Source organism: Bidens hawaiensis, unplaced genomic scaffold (genome assembly GCF_021521415.1).
Source record: "Bidens hawaiensis isolate Kalapana, Puna unplaced genomic scaffold, B.hawaiensis_p1.1 tig00002236_1, whole genome shotgun sequence".
NCBI lineage: Eukaryota > Viridiplantae > Streptophyta > Magnoliopsida > Asterales > Asteraceae > Bidens > Bidens hawaiensis.
Genome location: NW_027491119.1, coordinates 193019 through 220764, shown reverse-complemented (window position 1 = coordinate 220764; position 27746 = coordinate 193019). Strand labels below are relative to the sequence as shown.

Here is a 27746-nt window from a genome sequence, read left to right as displayed (position 1 = left end):
GTGGTTAATAATATATATTAATTCCTAGCATTTATATGAAAAATATAAGTATATTTATTAGCAATGAGAGGCAGAAAATAATAAATCTTGATATTGTTAAGTATTATGATTTATACACTTCATATACAAAATTAATAAACTAATATCTTGTTCTAAACTATAACATGAAAAGTTTAGAAAAGCTTGCTACCAAATTCATCAACATTGTTTCCTTTTCTTGCAATATCTCTAAGCTCACACAAGCTTCTTCCAAGCTGCAATGCAACCTTCATCTCAAACACTTGACCATTCTCTTCTCTTTCCTTCAAGTTCCATTCTATGGATTCCTCCATCATCTTAAAGAAACCCGCATTGTTTCGATACATCTCAAACACCATCCCTACTTGTGCCCCGTGTTGTATGGTGTTCACCACACTCGCCGTTGCGCCTCCCATGACACCAACCAACGCGGCCCAAGAGTTATCAGGAGAGGATGTAAGAAAGACCGAACCAACGGCTCCTAAGCCAGTTAGTAGTGGACCGGCTATGGCTAAAGCTTTGTTGAGTTTTAAGGCCTTTTCGCCTAACCTTAAGTAATCGGCTTTATCTTTTACCTCCAAAACTCTACCTATGTTTCTCATCTCCTCTTCGAGTCCCACACTCCAACCGCTTTTTGTCGATGGCTTTTGTCTCTCGGGCCACCAAACCGTTGGCTCCATCTTAGCCGGATACTTTTCGAGCATGACTCCAAGTAAAGGAAGAGGGTAGGCTCTATCTATAGCCAAAACTTTCTTCATTGCTTCATTTACATCATCAAGAGTAGGCTTGGATATCACGATTTTTGTCTTGATTTCGCTTTCGAGTTGCTTGAACAGCCTCGCAGCATTTCTTTGCTCTTCAGCCAGTTGAGATGGTTGGATCTTGTTCATGATAACCAACATACCGGTCGCAGCCAAATACATGAAGCTAGATGCAAGCTTAAGTACTTCCAAAGGTGCACCTGGGACAGTAGTTATAGCAGCAGCAATGCCAGCCATTGTCGCAGCCGAAAGAGTAATCGTGTTGATAGATGTTAACAGTAGGCTGTTCCAGTTATTCCTTTGCTCTCCAATGTTCTTATGCATCTCCACCCGATCGGTAACGGCTTCCAAAACCGCGTAAAGCTTCTCCATGATCACTTCATGTTCTTGATGCATGGTAGTGTTTGATGTAGGGTGCTTGGGTGTGATTCTTGAAGATTTATGATCCATTACGTCCACCAAACTTATGTTAGATGCAATCTTTGGAGGGAAGGCATCATTATTATTGGTGCTAGTATTGAGAAAATGGATAGAAGACCTTGTGACATGTCTGCCAGAAGATGAAGTAGGGAATGATATATTTGAATGCATAAAGCTTGAAGCTTGACTAATTAAGGGTGCCATAAGTATATGCTAATTATATATATGTTCTTTGATTTAAAACAAAACAAGAAGTGTGTATATGTTGTGATCTATGAATGTGTTTTGTTGGTAGTTGAAGATATGAAACAGTTAGTTAGAGTTATGCATTTATATATAGATAGATGGAGAGCAAGAAGGAATTAAGTTGGTCAAAGTTTGAATGAATGGTGTGTTGACATCAGGATGGACTATTTCTTAACCTGCCCTAATTTGACTCGGACAATGAATGTTTTAACATAAAAATTTATGTAAACTTGGTCTATACAATTGATTTTTATTTACAAATCTGTGAACAAGTTATTCAATTAATATGCGCATGAATATATCCATATTTTAAATTTGACTTGACTACGTAAGTCGATTAATACTTATTGCATTTTCTAATCTATTGAAGTCCTAATTTTAAATAAGTTTTTAATAAGAAAGATAATTAAATGTCCTTTTGACGTGGTGTAGTAGTAAGAAGTTTGGATTTCTTAATGGAGATTCAAGTTCAAACTATGTCAATAGTATTTTGGAGGGGGTATGCATGGCTCAACTGAAGAAAGACTGGGATCTTTGTGATCTTCAGTTTGATCCTGAGGGTGTCCGGGTTTTGCCACCAGTGAGCCTTCAGGCATGTGGGTTTTTCCCGAAACTAGAGATAACTTGGAAGAACTTAAAGGGCTTCGTATAATTGAGTTGGCTAGCTGGAAGTGGCATTTTGACATTGGGTCACCCCGTACGGAATACCTTGACAATTCTCTGTTTGTTAGCCGTTAAAAAAAGATAATTAAATAATGGTTCATCCCCTCATCCATTCTATTTCTACTTTCATAATTCTATTGCCTTCCTCCTTCCATTCTATTACCTCTTACTAAATATACCCTTAGATGTTATTTGTTGTTTATCTCTTCATTTATGACAAACTTGATGTATTGTGGACATGAAGATGAAATGAGTAAAGGTAATTATATAATGTCGCTTTAAATAGTTTCACGTGTGATGAACAATCGCGTTAATATGACTTTAGTCGGGGTGTTACACTTAACAGGATAGGAAACTCTGAGTTGGTAGTTCACCCTTGGATAGTCATGCTTTTGTTGTCGCTATACCTGTTGTAGCAACAATTCATATTTTTTATTTTATTTAATATGAAAATTACTATAAAGACAGTCATTTAACATATAATCAGTTTGTAAAACATGTTGCTTATTCTGGCCTAGGGTTGTGCAACGGCTCAGAGCGAATCGAACCAGACCATAATGGAACCGAATCAGAACTGTTAAATGCTAAATATAAAAACCGGAGCCGTTGGTTCGAAACCAAGTTAAACAGTTCTTGCCGGAACTAGTTTTCAATAAAAGTTCGAAATAAGAAGTATTAGAAGGTGCACGAAACATACGACAATCCATAAAATATTTGAATCAAATAAAGTGCTTTAGTTTTTACACCCGTGCCGCAACTCGAGGGTGTTAATACTAGCTTGTTACATTTTGGAATGCGTTACCAATATAAATTATAACATCCGGCCTCTCATACATCGATATTGTTCACTTTGCCCACGAGAGCTCACATATTTGTTTTCTGGTTGTGCAGGTGAAGACTTTGCAGAAGGTCACTCATCCTAATAGTAATTTATCTGAGCATATTTAACTGTATACTTCTCCTCTTATATATTAGCATTAAATCCAAAACACAATGATGATTTAAGAGGCGGAACGATTCTTATGAACCAAAAATCTCTACTAGTCCATGACATTGACCTAGGGCATAAAATAAAACAAATAGTTACATGTTAAACTCAAGACATAAATTCTGGTTTGATTCGTTTTATAAAAAAACATTACCATAAACAAGCAGATGATTGATGCTTATTAGAAAATGACCTTTTTACTATCTATTTTCCTCATAAATCTTGGTTGGCCGTTGACCCAATTAATTGTCATCCTTGCATGATAACTTTTTTATTCTTATCCCTTTCGTCCTGGCTCATGGATGAAGCACACACACATACACGCACATTTGGTTTTATTTATTTTTCTATAGTCGACGTACTGACGTAGTCATGTCAACATACTTGTAGCCTTGTTATCATAACCTTGCAGGCATGCCGCGTGTTGCCACCGCTACAGCATTAGGCTCATCGCCATCGTTCACAGTCACATATTATTCATAGTGTAAAAGTTTTTATGGGTTTTTTTTCCTTGTTTTTACACAAGACTAGAGACAAGATTATATATTCTTGTTAGTCCAACATATTCATTATTTTCACTCCAGTCCGAGTGATTGATTTCCTTCGCCCTGGATGATTACAAGGAACATTAGCTAAAACATATTAGATAGCAAACATCGTAATTTTCTACTGGAATATGATTATTTCTTTGAAATCAATGTATTTAGTCAAGTTTCTAATAATCTACTACAGATCCATTTCACTTAACACTGTTTAGTCTGAAGATGACTACTTAATTGTATGTATGCTATGTTAAAAAACATGTATTAGTGTATCGATCATATATAATTACCAATAAAAACTACCAGGAAATGAGTGCCATGATTCACCTTTGCGTGGAGTCATGGTCCAAACCACCACACGTTCTGCCATAAAGTTTGGTCATCTAATTCCCCACTTGCCCACACACGTTCCATTTATTTTTTTAATTGCCAAGAGCCCATGAGCCATGACTACAAACATGGGAGCCATGATTTCCATTTATGTGAGGGTTTGGATTTGCAATCTCATTTCTTCAAGGACCTGAAGTTGATAAATATAAGATGAACACACCATATTCATAACTACCAAGTAATCAATGTTGTTTACCTAAAATTAGATGTATTCCAACGTTGTTCATTAGTGCCAATTTCGACTAAGCGATTTACCTTGACTATTATAAAATCAAACTTACATATTTTCTTTTATTTATAACAAAAGTTTGGAGTACGTATGATATCTTTTATTATTTTAGATATATTTTGTTGTAGGTATATATTAAATCATCAAGTTCCATTAATTACATAATTAACCTCACACACTCTCACCACTTTCATTTAGCAGTTATACAATTAACTTAACAAAATTTTAATAAGGTAATTGTTGAGTTCCATTAATTACACAGTTAACCAACAAAATTTAATAGGGTAGCGTCCAAGTTTTATTAAGTTACACAAACAACCCAGCAAGTTTTTAATATGGTACAAACCTATACCGTAACAAACTAAATTGATATCGACTGTATTTTCGCTGCAATCTTTGTGATAACACACTAGTTTAAAGCAACTAGCTTATAACAAAATTTTGGAGTAGGAAATGTTTTACTTTTAGACATTTATTTTAAAGGTGTATTTTTTACGTTAAAGTAAAATAAGTATAGAGGAGGTTTAAGGGTGTAAACACATACACATTGAGTAGCCAATAAGCTAGTGGTGGAGTGTGAAGAAAGAGACTTTGTGTTCCATGTTTGATTCATACCCTCATCATTTAGTTTCAACGACATCAGGGTAATAATGGAAGACTAAACAAGCAGGTGACTTTCATTGTTAGGTCCTTGTCGTGCCCCACAAATCAAAAGAAGATGTGGTAAATTTAGCTAGTTGTAGGACCAAAATGTAAATTTACGAATCCTTAATAACAAAGTCTTTCGGTCGTCTCATTCTCGTCGTCTTCTTTGTCTTGTTTTCTCAAACCCTTGATTGAGTTTAAGGGTGTGTAAGTACACCACCGCAGCCTGCAAGCATGATTCAACTTCTGTTCAGTCTGATCTTGACTGAGATGGCATTGATCCTGATCCTCGTCTTCAAAACACCTCTGCGGAAGATGGTGATCATTGGATTGGACAAGCTTAAGCGTGGCCAGGCACCGATTGTTGTGAAGGCTGTCGGATCGACGATATTCGTGGTCATGATGTCGAGTGTGTACAGCTTCATGCAGATCCATAACCGCCGGAACGGAGATGATGCCGGAGATGGAGAGCTTACTCCCACTGATCAGATTCTTGCTGCCAGACACCTTCTTGAAGCTTCTCTCATGGGTGGGTACCAATTTGATTCATTCTATTTTTTTAATTTGGGGATTTAGGGTAACAAATATATAATATTTTAAAGTTTAAAGCTTTTCCTAGTTACTTAGTTTAAGCTGATGCTTCAGATTTATTTTTTGATTTTGGAAATTTTTAATTGAAGCATACGTTAAAGGAAATTGCTTAGGAGAGATCAACCAGTTTCGAGCGAGCTCGACTTACGAGCTTGAGCTTGGTCGTGTGACTTGTTTTTTTAAGCTCCGGATCGGCTCATTTATTTTTTATTAATTGCAGTTTTTATTTTTTTTTATATATTTTGAGAAGAACCTTAAACGGGCCTAAGCTCGAGCTCGTATGTGCAACATGAAATTAATATATAGAAGTTCAATAGATGTAAAACGTAAAAAGACACAAGGCTTGACGAGGCTAAATGAGCTTCTCATACAAGGCTCGAGCTCGGGCTGGATAATTAAATGAGCTTTATTGAGGCTCGGGCTGGATAACTAAATGAGCTTTATTTGAGGCTTGGGATCAGCTTGGCTTGGCTCGTTTAGGACTTTTTTTCGATTTGAGCTCGAGTAACTCGCGAGCAGCTATGGTGGTTTGCACTCCTAATTACTTATATTTCAAAATGTATTTTAAGTTTATAAAAAAGATGTTTTTGGCCACAGGAATGGGTTTGGCTTTAGACCAATAGTTTTTACATAAATTTTCATATGACACTTGATTATATATGATGGTTTGTGTATGAATTGGATCTTAATTGTGACAACAGGGGAGGCTAGTGGGCTCAATTCACGGTTCCAAATTGGTTATCTTAGAGTTCATTTGTAGCATAAATATAAATACACTTGGATGTGATCGATGCTCTCTTTGAGGCTTAATTTTTTTTATTTTTCTTAAGTTTATATCTTTTGAACATGACCATTGATACTCGCCCGAAATCTTGCAGGATTCTCTTTGTTTCTTGCATTAATGATAGACAGACTGCACCATTACATCCGAGAGCTTCGTATAAGAAGGAAAAACATGGAAGCTATCAAGAAACAAAACCGCATAATTGAAAATGGCAGTAAAAGTCAAGATGAAGTCAAAGCATTGGAGAGTGAAGTAACTGCTCTAAAGGAAAAGATTACACATCTGGAGTCAGAACTGGAGGAAAAGACAAAAGAAGCAAGCGAAGCAGAAGCTAATGCGAGCGCATTGAAGAAGCAGTCTGAAGGGTTCCTTTTGGAGTATGACCGTTTGGCTGAGGACAACCAGAACCTTAGAGCTCAATTGCAGTCAAGATAGTGGAAGCAAGCCACCTTGTGATTCTGTTACCAAATCTAATATACTTAATAGAGTTATTTCTTTTTATTTTTTTGTTTTTTTTTTCAGTTTTTGGATTTTCATGCATCTTGTTTGGTCTTGTGATTTGTGGGGGGTAGAAAGTAGTTATAGGTTATGGGGACAACACCATCTGGTTTGTACAAGGAATGATTTTGATACTTCACATACAATTGGAAGTTTACATTGATCCCTTAGTGAGTTTACTAAAACGTTTTTAGTGGTGTGTATATTCAGAAGCAGTCTTGTCTTGAGATGAAATCAAGCCTGGCAAAACCGGCGGGCAGGTTGGGTTGAGTGACAGGTTTGGGTCCAAATGAGTCTGGTTTAAATGGGCTGTTAGCAGTAGTATTAATTCTAGTAAAATTGGAGTTGTGACCAAAATTGGTTCCCCTTGAAACGGGCTGTTTTAATAACGAAAAAAATATCAAAATGAGTTCGTCCGCTATCTTTGTTTAGAGTTGTCGGTGACAGTGGTGGCTTTGGTGGTTGTGGTGGCAACGGAGACTGAGTGTGACGGAGGACACACTCGTTTTCATATCAGTTTCTTGTCTAAATTTTAAGAAATATAATAGTGTTGCTTGATCTCATGTCATGTATTTTTTTACCCTAAGTAAAGTTATATTTTTGGGTTTATATTTCATGTTCTTATACATATTGCAATACAATAAATACATAATAAACTAATAAAGTAAACAAACATAGAAGTGGGCTTCCAGTTGGGCTACATTCAATGGCCTATCGAACACTTGAAACTTAATATTTGGTACAACTTGCTAACAACGAGGGTATAGCCTCAATGGATCAGTTGTAGTCGTAGGTAGCGATCAGATATGTTACATTATATGCATTTAGGATCAGTAAGTAATGAAACGAACACATATGATATGTTATCGGCTACTTACTAGTACTAACATCTGAATTCAACCCACACCGGTCAAGCCTATTAATTAAGGTTTCGCTTATTCAATCACTTATCCATGTATCTCACAACCCGGTAACACTTATTTACCCTAACGCATGGCAACATTTGATTGGTTGTTGATTTAATTTTTTTTTTGTTTTCTAACATATCATTTCACATATGGTTTGTTTTTTGTTTTTTTTTTTGGTTTTATAAGTTCAAATATTTAAAATCTAAATGTTATAGGTATATATAAAAACACATTCTTTTTTAGCTTTTCCCTTTTTTTTTTCCTAAAGATTTTCATAAAAAAATAATTAAAAAGGAAGTTTTTAAACAAATGTATTTATTTAATATGGGTTCCTGTGTTTTTTTTATTTTTATTTTTGGTTTGAACTTATAAACAGTTTATTAGGTTCGTAATAAAATATTTTTTAGTATTTCTAGTATATTTTATAAAATAACTAAATAAGTAATAATCGTAAGTTATATTTATTTAATAAAAAACCGGCTTGATTTGTTGGTTAATATGCGTGAAAACTTGAGTTGGGTTGTGTTTTACCGTAAAAGTCTCATACACGTTGCCATCCAAGTTCGAGATCTGCAGTTTTTATAGAACATTTGTAGGCATGACATATGAGACTATTGAACCTTTGTCTCCACCGCCTTTGTCTTCAATCTTTGAAGATTTATGAATACTGAATCAATGAATCTATTATTTAGATTACATCAAACAGAAAGCAAGCGGACAACAAGCTGCGCCGTTACACCTTTTTTAATTGCAAAACTCAATCTTTTAAAAACTACATTTGCTGATCTTGAGGTCCATAAAATTACTATGAATGACCCGCTGAACATGAGTAAGTAACTCTACATATCACATGCCATTTCGGTACGTACATCAATTATTACGGTTTATACCTCAAGCATAAAAGTAAGAGAAAGGAACAATTGAAAAGGAAAGAGTATAGGGAGGGTTTTAGAAAATAAAAATAAAAATAAATTTAAAAATTCAAAGAATTTTAAATTTTAATTAAATTATTAGAGGAATATATTGAGATAACATGTGTGATGTGAATGCTCTAATGAGTTTGATTATATCTTTTATGTGTATCCAACTTTATTTTTGATATAAAGCCTTAGTCAATGACTTGTAAATTTTAATCGAAAGTCTACATGAATTAGTCACGTATTTTGTTTTAGTTTAATCAAATATGTACAACTAGCTAGCTAGCTAGAGTATATTCTCTTCTCGCTTAAACCTTTATTCCAAAGCCGACAGTTTCCTTGTATCAAAAGCTATGTATCCACGACGACCATGAAGACGCGTAAGGAAAAATATATATATATTATTCCAAAGTTGATATTCAAATTTCAAAGTCAACTTAATTCGTCACAAGAAATTAAAGCACCATTCATGAAGTTGCCTAGAAATTAAGAAAGCGATCATCCATCACTAATTTATTTCAAACCAAATTCTAAAATATATATCGACTTCAATATTATTATTATTTAATACAACAAAGAAATTACACGAACATTATATATATTTGATGTATTGCCAAATAAACATATATCTGGTGTTAAATGTATTACAAATTTGTACCTACTCCTAAGAATGTAACGATGATAAATCACTTGTACACATGAAAAAATGTTGATTCAAAAGAAGAAAAGAATTTTCAAAACAGCTTCAACTCGCCAGTTTCTATGGAAACTAATGTGTTGAGTTGTAAGTGTTCTTGTTCTCATTGTTGTCGGATGCAATCGCGTTAACGTTGCCACCCATGATCGATGTGATTGCTGCAGCTAAGGCTGCGGTGAAGTTTGGATCAGAAGTGATGGCTGCAGTAGCCGCACTGAGCGAATTCACAAATGCTGGATGCGGCTGAGACTGGTGATGTTGTGGTGGTGGTGGAATTGGTTGTGGTATTAATTGGTTGGAGACTTTATCATGAGATAGTTGAAACCCTGCGAATCTTGACTGGTTGAACACCGTGCCACCGCCTGGGTGAAACGCTTGTAACGGCATTGCAGACGCGGGTGGGAAGAATTGTGATGATGGATGCTGGCCATCAAATGTGGTACTTGAGTTAACTTTTTGTAAAGTATTTGGAGGGTGTGTGAGGTCTAATGTAATTGTTGGAAATGGTGCGGAGGCTGATATTGTTGCGATACTAGAGGAACTTGGTCGAATCGCCTGAGCCAAAAGATTCGGGTTCATGAAACCATCTGCACTTGACATTGAACCCGATAGCAGCATGCTGGCTGCGGCAGCCGTGGTGGACGCCATTGCTACGGCTGCGGGTGGGAGAGGATGACTGTGAGTCCCTTCATATGTGGTTACCAAAATTGTCTGATCGTCAGCCCATCTTTGAACTTGTTTCCGAACCGGGCATCCCACGGCCATTGTGCACCGATAGTATGCGCGTGGACACGGGTTCCCTTTCGCCATTTTCTGCCCGTATTTTCGCCATTGACATCCATCGCTAATCTGCATGTACACAAATCATTAACAAAAAAATATATCGACTATCTAGCAAACCTAATTAAGTTTTAAAATATTAACTAGTTTTTATTATTAGTTTGTTACCATTGATGCTTCTGAACGCGCGCGAACTGAAACACGAACTTTACGCATGGTTGCTTCGTTAGTCTGCTCAGTGTTTTCGGGGACGGTCAGTTTGGGAACTTTATTAGACATATTCCACACATCTGAATCTGGGGTATCCTCGCGGCCATTGCTAGCCTTATTGTCAGCATTCTTTGACAAGTCGACCGTGTTTAAAGCAGAAGCGGATACGGTCTTTTCTTCTGAGCTGGAAGAATGATCATGAGATGGCAATTGATCCTGAGGTGCTAGTTCCATGAACTGTCTAGCTGGTTGTGGTTGAGAAAGATGATGATCATTTCGCAAGGTGTGTTCCTGTTCCTGTTGTTGCATGAGCGTCACAAGTTCCATTTGTAACGCGTTGTAATTGTTGCTAACATGTAAATACATCTCTTTAAGCTTCATGTTCTCCATGTTCATTCTTTGTAATTCATTTTGCATTTTTGCCAACTGAAAAAATCAACATATATAAATAATTAAAGCATAATTAAGCTAAACATAACAACATATGTATAACAAAGTAACAATAATAATTTTTGAATTTATTTAAAAATACTTTGTAGACAATAGCTAGGTTCGTAAGAAATTACAATAAAATCTTGGTCAAAGACTATATATAAGCTACTAACTATTAAATATTAATTTGCACATGATATATAATATGCATGATAATTTAGCTAATATGTTTACCTTATTAGTAGTTCGATTCTCATCCTCGGCTGATGAGATCCCATCGTCCATCGATGATCGATCATGTGTAACCAGATTCAAACCCATCTATGAAATAAGAATCATTATATATACAAATCAGTAAACATATATATAAATAAATAATGATATTAATTCCAATATATGTAAAATAATAACTAACGTTAATATCAAGATGATCATTCTCCTTCTTGACAGCAACCTTGTTCGAAAAGAGATCCATCTCAGCGAGAACCTCGCGGTGATTATCCGGAGAATTAGCAGGCACCGTACCGTCTAGCGCCATCGCAAACGGGTTCCACCTTGTGGCCTGGTTGAGCAATACCAGTGGTTCAGAAGTGTCTAACGTTGGTCCTAAGCCCATAAATCTGAAGAGTACGTCTAGGAGAAGAGATATAATTGTGTAATGGAGATTTCAAGAGTCTTCTAAAGTTGGAAGCAATGAGGGTATATATAATAAAAACAAAAGAGCCGTAAGGACTAAAACTTTGACTTTTTTTATTTATCCTGTTATTGTTACGTGTGTGAATGTAAAGTGTGTGGTTGTGAACTCAGATTTGGCCAAAAGTGCGTAAGGCCGTGCGTCATATTGGTCCACGTGGCAGTGTGGGTTTCAGATGGAAGTTTCGTCTGCAAGACGAAGTTTGACTCTATCCAACTTTGCTTTGCTTTGCTTGTAGTTTGTAAACAACGTTGGCCGTCCTTCAGTTTTAGAATTGGTTTTTATTCATTATCCAAATCTTTAATAAAAGAATTCTCGATCTTCAAACTATTTTTTATTATCAATACAAAACTATTCAAAAACAACTTCTTGTATACATTACTTATACAGGGCAATCTAATCTCAAGACGAATATGAAAAATTACTCTTATATAATATTTTGTTTCAAAAATTCGATAATAATTCCATTATTTTGTTTATAATTAGAGTTTTTAAATAATTATAATTGGTAGCTATAATATATATAATTATAATATATTATACATATAATTACTATAATATAATTATATAATTAATATAACTACTCTTATATAATATTTTGTTTCAAAATTAACTCTTATATAATATAATTTTAATGTTAGTTATAATTGGTAGCTAGTTGTATGATACATTAACTTTTATGTATATTTTTCAAAATTATTACTATAATTATTAAGCTTCCAAATCTTGTAGTAAATAAGTCATCTACTATACTATTAAAACAATAACTATTTCTATAAATAACATTTATTCCCATAATTTTTTACTAATAAAATAATTCAAAATTAAATTAAATTACATTCAACTAAATCACATTTAATATATAATTCTAATCTATCTACTATACTATTAAAACAATAACTATCTGCCATACTATTAAAACAATAACTATTTTCATAAAATAACATTTATTCTCGTATTTTCTTACTAATAAAATAATTCAAAATTAAATTAAATTGCATTCAACATAATCAAATTCAATATAAATTCAAAACTATCAGGTTTTTCTTTTCAAAGTTTCATGATAGTTATTCTTATTTTGGTTTCATTTCGATTTTAGTTTTTATAAATTTGTTTTATTTCAGTTTCGTTTTAGACGGGTTTAACTTTATTCATTTTTTGTTTCAGTTTTTACAATTTTTGTTTTTTGTTCGGTTTTAGTTTTTCGGTTTTATTTTGGTTTTTGTTTTAGTTTTATTGGTATTTTGGTTTCATTTCGATTTTTTGCTTTTTGTTCGGTTTTAGTTTTTATAAATTTGTTTTATTTCAGTTTCGTTATAGACGGGTTTAACTTTATTCATTTTTTGTTTCAGTTTTTGCAATTTTTGTTTTTTGTTCGGTTTCAGATTTATCGGTTTTAGTTTTTCGGTTTTATTTTGGTTTTTGTTTTAGTTTTATTGGTATTTTGGTTTCATTTCGATTTTTACTTTTTGTTCGGTTTTAGTTTTTATAAATTTGTTTTATTTCGGTTTCGTTTTAGACGGGTTTAACTTTATTCATTTTTTGTTTCAGTTTTTACAATTTTTGTTTTTTGTTCGGTTTCAGATTTATCAGTTTTAGTTTTTCGGTTTTATTTTGGTTTTTGTTTTAGTTTTATTGGTATTTGGTTTTCTTTAGGTTTTCGGTTTTAGTTTTGTTTTAGTTTTTTTTTTCAGTTTAGTTTCGTTTCAAATTTTATTTAGTTTGTTCGGTGTTCGGTTTTAGTATCTATTGAAAAATGAAATAATATATAGGGTTCACAAATTAGGTGAAAGGCTCACATGGATATCAACTTTCAAGTGTTTTGAAGTTATTGAAGCTTTATATATTTTTGAATCTTCACAGCCACTAATAATGAATTCACATTTGGTAGAAATGATTTCAAAAGTTAAGAACGTTATATGTGTTACCCTTCATTTTCTTCTTAATCTGCAAGTGTGTTATTATTTTCATTTATGAAAATGGGTCATTTTAGAAATGTTTTTAGTTTTGCTTTGGCTCGGATCAAAACGGGCCATTTTTAAATGGTATCAGTTTAGTTCGGGTCAACGAGTCAATATAAAAAGGCATCGATTTCATTCTGGTTTCAATGGGTCTTTTTTAAAATCGCATTGATTTGGTTTTGGTCATACATGGTTAATTTTAAAGATATCGTTTTGGTTCGTGTTTAAATGGGTCATTCTGAAAGCGTAACGATTTGTTTCTAGTCAAAACATAACACTTTAAAAAGGTTTAGATTTGGTTCTGGTTCTTAAATGAGCTTTGAATGTGCTTCAGTTTATGAGGGTGAAGCATTTTTCACATGAAATGTAAAACCAGTTTTCGTAGTCAGTTAGTTACTAAGTTTGTTAGATTAGTATATGAATGTTTACGTCGTCAATTGTTTTCCCGGTCCAGGAATAAAAGAAGTACGAATTATTCATGGATGCTTATCAAGAATCGTTGCTAGATGATTATTTTCTGATTTTCTTGCTTTCCAGAATAATGTTAGTGAAGTTTGTTTGTTTTATATTAATATTAGTTTTTAAAGTTTATATTTTAAATTTTCTTTGCAGACATTCTACTATATGAAGTCATTTTTTGTAAGTTTATGTATTTAAGTATTCTGTTTGCGTGTAAATATGAATTACAATAAAAAAACATGTTGTTTCAAGATATATATTAAAAAATAACTTGTCGTTTGAAATTGTATACATATTACTTGACGATTTCTATATTTCCACCCGTGTCGTGCACGGGCCAATAACCTAGTATAAGATTAGAGAGACACAAAAAAACTGGGAGCTGTTAAACATTGGAACATCACTAGGTGGTTAAAAATACATTGACATGTATATTACTTAATTAATGTAAACATTTTAAATTCAAACTATGTTGTCACTAATTGAAGACTTCATATAAATTATATAATAAAACTACTTGAATATGGGTTATATATTTTAGTGATAAGTGAGGGGTCGGAATTGGTCTGCTAATGTCTCCGGGCGGTGCGGCGTTTCGCACGTGACCAAGAAATTCAAAAGTGATTAAAATAGCATTAAGTATTTCATTAATGTATCTGACGGCTGAAAGTTGGTTGTAAATGTGGATTGGATCGGACCCTTCTTCTGACCGCAAAAGTTATTCGATCGTATATATACCATACCATGGATTATATATGTATTAAAAATTTATTTAAACATACTTGATAATGTATGCAATGTATACTATATTCTAGTTTTAATGAACTCTTTCTATCAATTTATGTCTTCAACAATTAATAGGAATTAATAAAATATTTTATGAGTATAATGTAATGATTTTTTTTCTAACAAACTAATTATCTATTATTACATTTAGAATTGGTGCATTCCCATGCACACCACCCAAACTTATTATTTTGATTTTTGAGTCCATTAATATAATAATATAAATTGTCCCGTCATTTCGTTAATAACAAACCGTCGCAATCCTAAATCTAACCGTCACAACCATTACCCCCATCGTTTCATCCCTATATATAACCTTCTACGCCCCGGCCAAATTCACTCTTAACATTCTACATGTTTGTTTATTTTAGACGCGACGGCATAATCTGCATTCGTCGGACAAAACGTGAACGTCAGTTTAGTTCATTCTCCTCTGGTGATGGATGATGGATGCGACACGACGGAGGAAGGCGGTGATGATGCGCTGGATTTCTTCTGCTTCTGGTTTGGGTAATGAACGGAGGGTGATGGAGATATCTAATTTTCCCGACGAAACCGCTACCCCGTCATTTTTCTGGCGAGAGTCTTTCGGACACATACATATTTTTCGGACGAAAGTATTCCGGTGGCGTATAGATTTGACTCGAAATTGTAGATCGTGTGTTGCGTCCATATTCTATTCGTTTGCTGATTTTGATGATTTGTGTATACGCATTCACCGAAAAAAATGGACGTGACCGGAATACTTGGAACAGGAAGGGATGAAAATGTGGACGAGAACGCCTTAGGAAAATGGGTTTTTAGTAGTTTTCCTATTAATTAAATTTAAGAACGGTTTTTTCTTTTTTTTTTTTATCATGCATGCATAATCTATTTGATTTTGTTACATGTTAGTTGTACCAATTTTTTTGTTCAAGTTATCAAGTAATATAATTATTTGTTAATTGTTAATCTGTTTGATTTACTACATAATTGTAGCAAAGTAGCAAACTACGTAAATTAATTGGACCATTTTGCACTAAAATTCAATTTTTTTTAATTGCAAAAAATATAACATAAATTAATTGAAACCATTTTTTTAAGTAAAGTTCGAAGTTCATTTTGTTGTGTAATTTATGTCGCGTATCAATATATAATTCGTTTGATTTTAGCTTAATTTGTTTGATCACAGAAAAAATGGGTAAAATTTTATGTTTTTAAGAGGAAGTTTGTTATTGTTTTTCATCAAGATGATCATACTTATCTATGTTTTTAAAATGTGTTATGATATATTCTTTTTGGTTGATTTTCTTCATCACATATAGCCAAGTTTTTGTCCTGATTTTAAAATGTGTTATTCTTTTATGGCTGATTTTCTTCATCACATACATTCATGTTTTAGCTCTTCGATTCGATGCTCTTTAACTATAAAAAATGAAACGAGGAGGCAAGACCCCCCCCCCCCCCCCCCCCCAAACTATATGTGTGTGTATATATTCTACATATCTTGCTCAATTATTGTCTCAAGTCAAAGTTGTCAAAGAATTCTTTTATCAACAAAAAGGCAATGAGTGATGCGTATAAGCATATGCAAGTCATCTTCCCCTAAAAAAACTATTATACTTCGTATAATCAATTTATCCATCCGTCGACGTGCAAGTTTCATTTAAAAAAAATCACCGTTTGCACAAGCTTTTGGTTATATTAAAACTATATATTTTTGGGCTTTAATATTTATTTATATGACAAATGCATCAAATACGTAAATACGTGAATATAAGGTAAACTCTAAAACTACTATACAACCAAAAAATGTAAAAGAAAATTAGCGTCCCTGTTGCAAGGCCTGAGACAATGACTGAGTAACCCAATGAGCAACCCAACTCTTTTAATCTATCGAAAACCAACCTTTTAGAAGCTTATGAAAATGCTTTAGCAAAACTAATTAAAAGTATTTTTCTCTTAAAATTTTAATATGCAATGTTTTAGAAATATGTTCAACCTTTTGCTAAAAATATTAACCAGACAACACAGGTACCGTCACAACTTTATAAACCAAGGAAAAGGAAGATGTACACCTACACTTTTAACTTTAGATTTTGCACTCAAATGTTGTGTTGGTTTTATTATATACTATTAAACAACTTCAAATGTGCCAAGTTTGATACTATTAAACAATTTCAAATTTGCCAAATTTTATGTAAACCTAATTAGCACAAAACAAATACGATATTTGTAACCATATAAAATAGCACCGTTGCAACGCACGGATAACAATGCTAGTATTATATATTTATTTTTCACATTTCACAACATCATGTACCGGTATAAAGAAAGCAAAAGAAGTTCTTTTCTTCTTTGCTAAGTTTTGGAAGAACTAGGATTCTTGAACTTCAAATAAGTATGGAGAACCAAGGCCATCGATCGAATAATATATAATATATACAATGGTTATACATATTATATGCAATGATTAAAGCAATATATATAGATATTTAGTGGTTTTTGTTGTTCCATATATACTTTTTAAAAACCTATATGTTTTCACATTTTAATTATTAAAAAAATTTAAAAAAAAAATGAACAAGTGATTTTTTGAATTTCGTTTATTTATATAACATATGTATGTGTACCATTATGTAGACTATATGTGTAGCTTATGTTACCTATACATCTAAACTAAAAAGTTAAAAAAAATTGAACAATATAGTTTGATTATTTTTTTTACTTTTTTTATATACATAATCTGCACATGTGTACGTAAAAACGAAAAGAAAATTGAAAAAGAAAAAAAAAACAAATTATATAAATGGTTCCTATGGTGTCAAAATTTTGGTTTTGATCTTCAAGTTTGACTCAAAACTTGAAGATTTATTGTCAAAATTACGTTTTAACTCAAACGTAACATGTTTGACTCAAAACCGTCAACCCATGGGCAGAGTATTATATACTGGACAGGGAATCTAATACTCAGAGTACCATATGTTGAATAGATTTAAGTGACGAAGCGCAAAATTTAAAGGGTATTTAATTAAGGCAAAAAGTTGGGCTTTTAGGGGAATTCTATCAATGATAATAATCATACAGTCTTAAGAATCATGGCTAGTTAAAAATGAAGATATTTTCTCAATAAGTTATGCATTACATGTATCTGTATTTATTGTATTCCTGAAGTTTAGCTCTTGTGTTTTATATATCTATTCCCATTGTAACATTCTATTCTGAAGTGTGGTTTACATCTTTGGCCAACACTCCTAATTATGGCTTACATCTTTAACAAGCCATAATTTTTGAGATTGTTATGATTGTCATCCTTGATATATTCAATCGTTGGGGCTGTGGGCGACTTTGGACAATACGGGTGCTTAGGAAGGATAAATCATCACTCACAACCCCTCGAAATCGCTTCCAACTATCATTAGAATCAAGATTTATTGTCAGAATGCAAGGCTATACCACCATGATTCGGATGAAATTTGTGTTAGCAGGTTGTATTCAATTTAATATTTCTTTTTGTATTGAACATGAATCAGTTTTAATCATCCATATGTTTTAAATACATGAAAAATTAAAAAGTGAAACCTATATATATTATTACAAGTATAACTCATAGTATATTGACGCTTTATATATTCAATTTAATATTTCTTTTTGTATTGAACATGAATCAGTTTTAATCATCCATGCGTGTAGAAAAGTGATTCAATAGGTTTATTATTATATGCAGGAGTAGTGGCTCGTTTTCAACAAAATACGAAGTAACATGTATGGGTATGGAGGTTTGGTGCAACCAAAATTTGACAAAAGTTGGTGTGCATGCATTTGGATTTCAATCACATGAAAAAGAGCTCACATCGTATACTATTTTTAATAATAATAATAATAATAATAATAATAATAATAATAATAATAATAATAAAACTTGTTTAAAAGTATTATGAAAGTGAAAAGTCAAGAAAACAGTTGATGCTTTGAAAGTGAGTAGCCAATACACACATGAAACTTAAAAGCTAGGCCTAAGGTAAGAACTGGAAGAAAAGATGGACTCACAGGCAGAAATCGCTGACCAAGATGATCACATGGGTCTTTTTGAATGCGATTGAAAATCATGCCATGTTTGGTGAGTTTGTTGGTATTTGAAGATTCATCAAAATAATTCAATCATACAGACTTTGACTCTCCTTCTATGTAATACTTTTTTTCTTATATATATATATAACTGCCTTTTATGCAATACAATACACTAAAGATTTGTTAATGTTCAAACACTAGTAAAAACAATAACAAATAAAATCCAGATTGATTGTGAAAGACGTTTGTTGACCTTGCCATTTTGAAAAAGATTAGGGCTGGCATATCTTGTATACCCGTACACGACACGAAAATTTATCGTGTACCTGCATTTCAAACCTGAATGCGGACCTGCTAATACCAGATATACACGATAAGAGACGAACCTGTTAATACCGGTGGCGCGCTGCAACTGAGATATAACAAACCATAATAAAGAATAAAATAATCAAAGAAAGAAATGAGAAAGAAAAGAAGTAAAAGGAAGAATGAAAAATATAAAGTAAAATTCCATCCCACATTGGTGGAGGAAAGAAAATAGAAACTTTCACCATAGTATAAATAAGATTTCTAACTCTTGTTCGGCATCGCTAGATTACAAAACTTGTAAACTCTTTATAAGGAAGAGAGTTTACATGATAATATTCTTATGTGCCAAATCACACCCAGTAGTCCTAGCGGAGGATGCGAAGCACCCGACGCGCATACGCACGGGCTCGGGTACGGGCGAAGTGCGATGGGCGTAATGTGGCGCTTTGATGGTGCACTTTGCACGCTTGCATCGCCGCGAGCCGCTTAAGGGCCGCCTTAGTGTTTTTGCACCTTCGCGATACGCAAGGAGTATGCTTAAGCTTCTTCGTGATACGCGAAGATGTGACGTGAAAGCTACGCAACATTGACACCTAGCCTGACACATGGCATAGCTAGGGCTGACTCGGCAACCCTACTGCAGCTTCGCGATACGCGAAGATGCTCAATTTCGAGTATAAATAGAAAGGCTTATTGGACTGCACAAATCGTTCAATAACTGTTGATCTCTCTAAAATTTTCTTATATAAGGCTAGTATTATACCAAGTAATTATAACGGTACCTCTCCGATTGAAAGGAACTTTTATAACACGAATCCAAAAGCTCTACCTAACCAAGGTATGACATTGTGCTATCGTGTAAAGTTTCATGTCTCGTGATTATCGTTATGATTATGGGTTTATACTAATAGAGATATACTACATTGTGTTTAATCTAAGTGTTTAACACTAGAAGGATTGTTAAATATAAACTTGCAAGGTGAGACATTCGAGTTTTTGCACAACTCACATTTGCGTGAGACAAATATATATATAGATAATAAAGTTATATTCTACAATCGTGAAATCCAGACTTTTATTTATGACTTATACATTTATAAAGTGCTTAGTTAATTTGTTCAATCATTATATTTATTTAATAACTATGGATTAGGTTCAAATAAAAAGTTTGATTTTTCTAAAAAAGCTAGGAATGAAGGTATTTTAGTCTAACACTTTAATATCAAAACCCACATACTTTAATCTCAAAACTCACTTACATTAATTTAAAAAACCCAATTAAATAAAACCCAATTACGTCTTCACTAATCTCCTACAACCACCACCACTCCACCGCCATCACAACCGCCACCACCTCGCCGGAAAAGTCTATGGAAATTTTGCCGGAAAATTTCACCGGAAAAGTCGTCGGAAAGTCACTGGAAAACAATCCCCGAGAAATTTCGCCGGAAAAATCTCCGAAAAATTCACAGAAAAGTAGCCGAAAAAAAGTCAACGGAAAACGGTCGTCGAAAAAACACAATGGAAAACACTACGAAAAACACAATGTAAAAATCACAATGTTAAAAACACAATAAAAAACACAATTATATGACACAATGGAAAAAACACAATGAAAAAAAATACAATGAAAAATACTATTGTATAACACAATTTTGTAAAACACAATTTTGGTAAAACACAATTTGTAAAAAACCCATTATTTTTTTTTCAATTTTTATATAACAATATGGTACTCATATAAAAGATAAAAAAAACACTCCTTATTATGGTGAATTTGTTTTTCAATAAAAAACGTCCTAAAAAAAGTTATGGACGTTTAAAAATGATGGGGAATTTGGCATGTGCCTTGCATGTAGAGAGAGAAAGTCAACAAATGTGTTATTCCTTTTATACCCTTCCTCTTATGTTCACACTTGATTTCCCACTAAACTAATCTCAACCCTCCATGTTCAAAATTAATGTACAAGATTACTTTCTATCATTTCTACAAAAACTATACTTTCTATTATAAGCTAACCCTGATAACTATAGTTTTATGCATCCTATTTATATCTAAATAAAACCCACCTAAAATATTGAATGTTACAAACTGAAAAACTTTGTAAGTTCTCTGATTATATAGAACTTAATTTTATGATTAAATCTGATTAATTAAACTTAATTGCCTGTAAATAAAATAATTTAGGAAACATTTTGGGCCAAAATAAAATACGGGTTGATGCAAACGAAAAGGATTTAGTACAACTGATGGGCAAGCATCGATGTACCAAAATAATGATTCAGCACGCTTTACTGCTTTATCTCCAAATCGGCCTTTATCTCCAAGTTAGCCTTCAGGGAAGGAAAAAATTAACTTATTGAGGCACCTGATATTCATGTATCATGGGTGAAACGGCCGATGCAAGCTGAGTTGGATTTACTGGCTAAATTAGTCTGTAGCTTCACAAGCTTCTAGTGTTTCACGCATGGAAATCAGAGATGAAGGCGTCGATGAAGCTTTTAGCCTGTATAGCCGGTAAGCTCAAATGAAGCTATATGATTTGGCTGAAACGAGGGATGCCTTATATATGCTAAAAAAAGATGTCTATAATTTTGTTAAACCTCTTATTTGTTTTGCTAAAATTGTTGTGTTTGTTGCTTCATCCACCGACAGCTTTGCTTTTCTTTTTAATTTTAGTCATATTTTTACTGAAGTATAATGATATTCATCCATCTCTTCGTTTTTTCTTTTTTCTTTTGTGAAGTGTAAATTTCAATTCATGGATGGTCTTTCTAATAATAGCTACACGCAAAGGGAAATGCTTAATTTCTGCTTTATGACATGAGTAGTCGTTGTATGCATATAATATAGGAAAAGCAAAAGCAAATTAGAGTACCTGCCTTGCTTATCAGTCGAGCGAGCGAGGATTCCCTTTTCGATCATATATATTAGCGTACCCGGGTCAGTCTCAGTGTACATGTTGCCCACTTCACTATATATATATATATGATGCTTAATTATTCATCATCATCATCAATGAATATCAATATTGTATCTAAAGTAGATGATGTTGACCAGACTAACATGGAGCTATATAATGCTCTATCACTAGGAGAAGATATCAAGGTATTCGAGACGTGCAAGGAGTTGCCCAATGGTCCGTTTCACATACTAACCATACATGATGACACCATTCTTCATGTTGCAAGTTTCAATAAGCGCAACAACCTCGTCGTCGCCCTACTCCGTTCCTTGCCTGAAAGCCAATTCGAGAGGCTGACATGGGTGAATAGCAGTGGGAACACCATACTTCACGAGACAGCCACCAACAACGGGACGGTGGAGGCCGCTAGGGAGATGTTGCTTAGGGCCCCTTGTTTGCTCTCCAAGCGCAACTCGCGGGGAGAGACCCCTCTCTTTCGTGCAGTCCGCTATGGCAAGTCCCGCATTTTCCACTTGCTCGTTGATCAAGTACGGGAGAAAGGAGAAGATGCGGAGCTGTTTCTTCGGAGATCTAGTGATAAGTCTACCATACTACATCAAGCCATCCTCAGCCACAACTTTGGTACGTTCATACGTTCGTTTTAATTTGTTAAAGTCGATCGATGATCATGATCTCTTACATATATATATGTATGTATCTGGACGGACAGATCTGGCCATTTCCATAACTAGAACATATCCAAAACTGATTGCGGAGGAAGATGGAGATGGGTTGACGGCTCTTCAACTTCTATCATTGAACCCTTCCCCATTCGATAATGAAGTTGGAGACAACTTCTTTAAGAAGCTAATATACGATTGTAAGGATCGATACTACTTGCATGCATTTAATTTCAACTCTTAATTTATTAACACATGCACTTCACTCCAACTACAACACTTTTCTTTTTGGAAAAAACCAGCAATTTCATATATACACTTCACACACACATATATATATATATATATGTATATAAGGGAGAGATATTTTGAGAACCTTGTTGAGTTTTAAAAACATAAGAACTACATTCTTAACTGCATATTTAATTAATCCCTCCGTCCCATTAAAAGTATTCATATTTCATTTTTTATTTGTCCCATTACAAATGTTCAATTTCAAAATTTATTAGCCAATTTCCAATTTTACCCTTATGCACACACAACTAGCATTAATAAACAATATGGTGGACCCAATTTCCAAGGGCATTATTGTTATTTGGTTTAGCAAAAAAAGTAATCATTCAATCCATCTTAAACTTTGTGTTTTTCAAACTAAGAAACTTTGACCGGGACATAGTGAGTAAATAGATTAGATTATGTGGCTGAGATTAAATTTGATTAAAAAATTAAAGTATAAGAAAGAATAAATATGTACAGTGATAATTACACTAATTTAAACGTCCGTTACACATATGTAAAATGTCGACTCGGTGTGTAAAAAATTATGTAATTTTTTTACGTGCATGTAACCTACATATATGTAAAAAAAAATTCAAAATTTTTTTTGTTACGTTGAGTTCTTTCGAGTTCTTAAAACTCAAAGTGATTCTCAAATCTCAAAAGAAATTCCCCTATATATATATATATATATATATATATAGGGTTATGTTATAATAGGAAGTATAGTTTTTATAGGAAGGATGAGAAGTAATCTTGTCCATTGATTTTGAATATGAAGGGTTGAGATTAGTTTTGTATGGAAATCAAGTGTGAACATAAGGGAAATGACATAAAAGGAATAACACATTTGTTGACTTTCTCTCTCCACATATAAGACACATGCCAAATTCCTCCATCATTTTAAAACGTCCATGACTTTTTTTACGACGTTTTTATTGAAAAACAAGTTCACCATAATAACGAGTGTCTTTTTATCTTTTATATGAGTACCATATTGTAATATAAAAATTAAAAAATATTTAGTGGGTTTTATACAAATTGTGTTTTACAAAATTGTCTTATACAATAGAATTTTTCATTGTGTTTTTTTCATTGTATTTTTTACATTGTGTCATACAATTGTGTTTTTTATTGTGTTTTTATTATTATGTTTTTTTTCATAGTGTTTTTTTCCATTGTGTTTTTTACATTGTGTTTTTCATAGTGTTTTCCATTGTGTTTTTTCGGACTTTTCCAGCAAGGTGGCGGCGATGGGTGACGGTTGTGGTGGCAGTGAGCGGTGGGGTGGTGGTGGTTGTAGGAGATTAGTGAAGATGTAAGTGGGTTTTATGTAAATAGGTTTTTGAAATGAATGTAAGTGGGTTTTGAGATTAAAGTGTTAGACTAAAAAACCCTTCTTCGTACCCTTCTTTGGAAAATCAAACTTCTTATTTGAACCTAACCCACCTATATATATATATATATATATATATATATATATATATATGTGTGTGTGTGTGTGTATATATACAACCATGCAAAAACTTAAAATCTCATATATGCCCTTTTAAAAATAGTTAAAAATTGGGAATATATAATATTTTAGATGTTTGTAAAGCTATATATGAAATTAATCCTAAAGTTCTTCAAGGAAATAGCCATACCCTAAACCTTTCGCTACAAGAAATCGAGGAATTTACAACATACAAATTTTGCTATATGTGTGGGTAATAGTTGATGATATATTTGAGATTGAATAGCCCTTGATATATGTTGGTGATACGCTTTGGCCACATTTGTGGTTTGTGGGGAAAGTTTCTCCAAAATTGACAATCAATTAAAAACCCCCAAATTAAATACAATAAATCTTAGCAAAAAAACCAGATAACTCTAACACGGCTTGTTGCTCGTGCATTTTTACTCATTGCTCGTACCGCCCGAAGCGTTACTCATAATGTCCGACCCTCAGTGTGGCAAGGAGCAGAGACAGAACGATCCACATGGTGAACAGAGATGAAAAAGGTGTTTGTATAAGCTTTTGAACCTTGCTTATTTGTTTTTTGAAAAGGTCCATGTTAAAGCTAGCCTTTGAAGGAGCTATGTCAAATAGCTTTTGTTTTTCAAACATCAAATAAGCAACAATTAAAAGCTCACACATACACCACTGAAAGGTTCTTCAATTTGGTTGAAGGCAGTGTTTTGAAACCCGGCCCGGCCCGGCCGATCGGACCGGGACCCGGTCCCTATACCGGGCCGGGTTAACGTATTTTGGACGTTTCTAAAAACCCGGCCGGGTTTCACGGGTGGCGGTCGGCCCGGACCGGTTGACCCGGTGGGTAGACCGGTAAAACCCATTTTTTATAAAATCCAAAATGAAATGTGCATGCCAGGATTCGAACTTGGGTCATTTCAGAGATAGAAGCTTTAATAATTACCTCATAAGCCAATCAACCAAGCTTCATTGATGTCTCTACTGATCAAATATAAATCACATATATTTAAAAAACAATGTATAAAACATAAATAAACATTAAAGTTTGTTATTATTATTATTTTTTGTTATTATTATTTTTTATATGTATATGAATTATATATATATGTAAATTATTTATGACGTCATCCGGGTCAAACACCGGTCCGTCCTCCCGGGTCGGTCCGACCTTTGACCCGGTAAGGAGTCCGGGTCGACGTCCGGGCCGGGTCTGAAAACATTGGTTGAAGGAGATGCGGTGCATTTTTTAGCTCTAGTTTTTTTTTTCGAGAAGATAGATATAAAAAGAATGACATAGGAGAGAGGGTGATATCATGTGTGAGGGGAACAAGTCAAAAGACAAAATTAGGATCCCTCCCACATAGTGGGTTACTATATTTTTCTAAACTCACATGGGTTTTCTTTCCCGTATTTCCCTATATATGTACACATGTATGTATTTATGTATGTATGTAAGTATATATGTGTTTATGTATAATCATTAATTTGCTAACTTTTATTAATTTGTGGATGATCAGACATTGATTGAAGTCCAGAAAAAGTAATATACACAAAAAAGCGTAGTAGGATACCATTGATTGAAGAAATTCGAAAGAGAAAGCATAAATGTGAATCTGCTAAAAAACTTGTAAAGATATTGGTTAAAAAAGACAAGTCATGGAAGAACACGGTGTCCAGACTTGATCTGAGTAGGCCCAGGTTCCACAAATACGAAGGGAACGTTAGCCAACCGGAAAAAAAAGAGTTTGGCCCTATCCTCGACACTCCATTGTTGTTAGCAACAAAAGGTGGTTGTACAGAGATTGTCAAGGAAATACTAGATGTCTACCCACAGGCGGTAGAACACATTGATGGGGAAGGGCGCAACATTCTGCACGTCGCTATTAGATACCGAAGAACGGATATCATCGATATTGTAATCAATATGGCACATTCTGTCAGAAGGCTAAGAGGAAAGATAGACATAAAAGGATATTCGCTATTACACATGTTTAGCGTGGAGGCTAAAGATAGCAAAGCCGAGGAAGACAACAGAAATCCAGCTATAATTCTCAGAGATGATTTAATCTTGTTTGAAGTACGTACGTACGTAGTTAGTTAATGTCAATTTATGTCTTGCATACATAATATTTTAAGTTTCTGCTTGTTCTTGTTGACGCGTGCAGAAAATGAGAAACATATGCCCATTGTTAAGCACACTGCAACAGAATTTTAACGGGGAGACTGCTGAACAAATGCTTCTTGAGAAAACAACACAACTACGGGTTAATGCCAAAGAATGGATGAAGGACACAGCAAAGAGTTGCTCCATTGTTGCTGTTCTTATAGCCACGGTTGCCTTTGCTGCAGCATACACTGTGCCCGGAGGCCCGAATCAAAATACAGGATATCCACTTCTCAAGAGCAAACCTTTTTTTATTGTCTTTGCTCTTGCAGACGCCCTTTCGCTCACATTCTCTTTGACATCGGTTATCGTGTTCCTTTCCATCCTCACATCTTCATTTCGTTTAAATGACTTTCGGTACTCTCTTCATAATAAACTGCTGCTAGGCATCACTTTGTTGATACTCTCGGTGTCAATGATGATGGCAGCATTTGCAGCCACCCTTATACTAACCATTAGCAGTGGCCAGAGCTGGACAAATGTTTTCTTATACACAATATCATTCTTCCCGGTTACAGTATACGCGTACTCCTATGTGCATCTTTACAAATTAATCATTCACGCCTTTTGCGAAAAAGTGTGGATGATTAAGGAAGCCTTATTTCCTCCTTGTGTTAACGTTGAACCACCTCAAGCGGATTTTACATGATTGCTCAGCACTAGTTCAATCTTGTAATTCAGTGCCACTAATTATTTTATGGAAAGCTCCTGAATAAATACATTGTTGTGTGTACTTTAGCTTTTACTCTATCAATGAAGAAACTGGAATACAACCGTGATTGTTAGTTTTGTTCTTTTTGTTAATTATTTTGTTGTTGACATGTTTATTTTCATTCAAGATATAAAATACATTATTATTTAAGAGAAAATATAGTAATTATTAGTGTAAGTATATTCCTCTTGTAATAAAGAATTAGCTATCTCAGATTTTCCCTATATGAGTACTTTACAATTAAATAATATAATTAATGTTATTTCCAAAATAACTTGAGTTGGAAAATATATTTGAAATATCCTTCATAATGGTAAGATTTTATGTTACGTGAACACTCTAGAATGGTATCATGGTATCATTTGTTCACATATGTTTCTTTTTTAATATAATAGTAAGAAGATTATTCTTTTTTCTAATATATGATGAAAATTTTTTATATAACTCATTCTTTTCATCTCATTACACTCAAAACAATTACATAAAGTGACAGGCTAACGGGGAACAAGTTGCACCGCAACTCCCTTTTAAATAGCAAAGTCTATCCTACTAAAAG

At 33.7% G+C, this 27746-nt stretch overlaps 3 protein-coding genes and 1 pseudogene across 3 annotated transcripts; 2 read left to right on the top strand and 2 right to left on the bottom strand.

Moving 5' to 3' along the window:
• Positions 1–42: 42 nt before the first annotated feature.
• Positions 43–1403, bottom strand: LOC143611510 (putative F-box protein At4g22030 pseudogene; annotated as a pseudogene).
• A 3711-nt stretch (positions 1404–5114) lies between these two features.
• LOC143611501 (uncharacterized) lies at positions 5115–6753 on the top strand. The gene is made up of 2 exons (XM_077085710.1): positions 5115–5431; positions 6372–6753. Exons 1-2 carry the CDS (start codon positions 5137–5139, stop codon positions 6710–6712), a joined length of 636 nt encoding a protein of 211 aa, XP_076941825.1. The 5' UTR covers positions 5115–5136; the 3' UTR covers positions 6713–6753.
• A 2534-nt stretch (positions 6754–9287) lies between these two features.
• Positions 9288–11335, bottom strand: LOC143611491 (WRKY transcription factor 6-like). The gene is made up of 4 exons (XM_077085700.1): positions 11135–11335; positions 10954–11040; positions 10246–10713; positions 9288–10146 (listed from the first exon to the last, which is right to left on the bottom strand). The coding sequence occupies exons 1-4, from the start codon at positions 11333–11335 to the stop codon at positions 9370–9372; spliced, it is 1533 nt and encodes a 510-aa protein (XP_076941815.1). The 3' UTR covers positions 9288–9369.
• Positions 11336–22045: 10710 nt separating this feature from the next.
• Positions 22046–27127, top strand: LOC143610707 (uncharacterized). Its single transcript, XM_077085110.1, has 5 exons — positions 22046–22526; positions 22615–22764; positions 24429–24463; positions 25873–26391; positions 26480–27127. Exons 1-5 carry the CDS (start codon positions 22046–22048, stop codon positions 27125–27127), a joined length of 1833 nt encoding a protein of 610 aa, XP_076941225.1.
• The last annotated feature ends 619 nt before the right edge of the window (positions 27128–27746 follow it).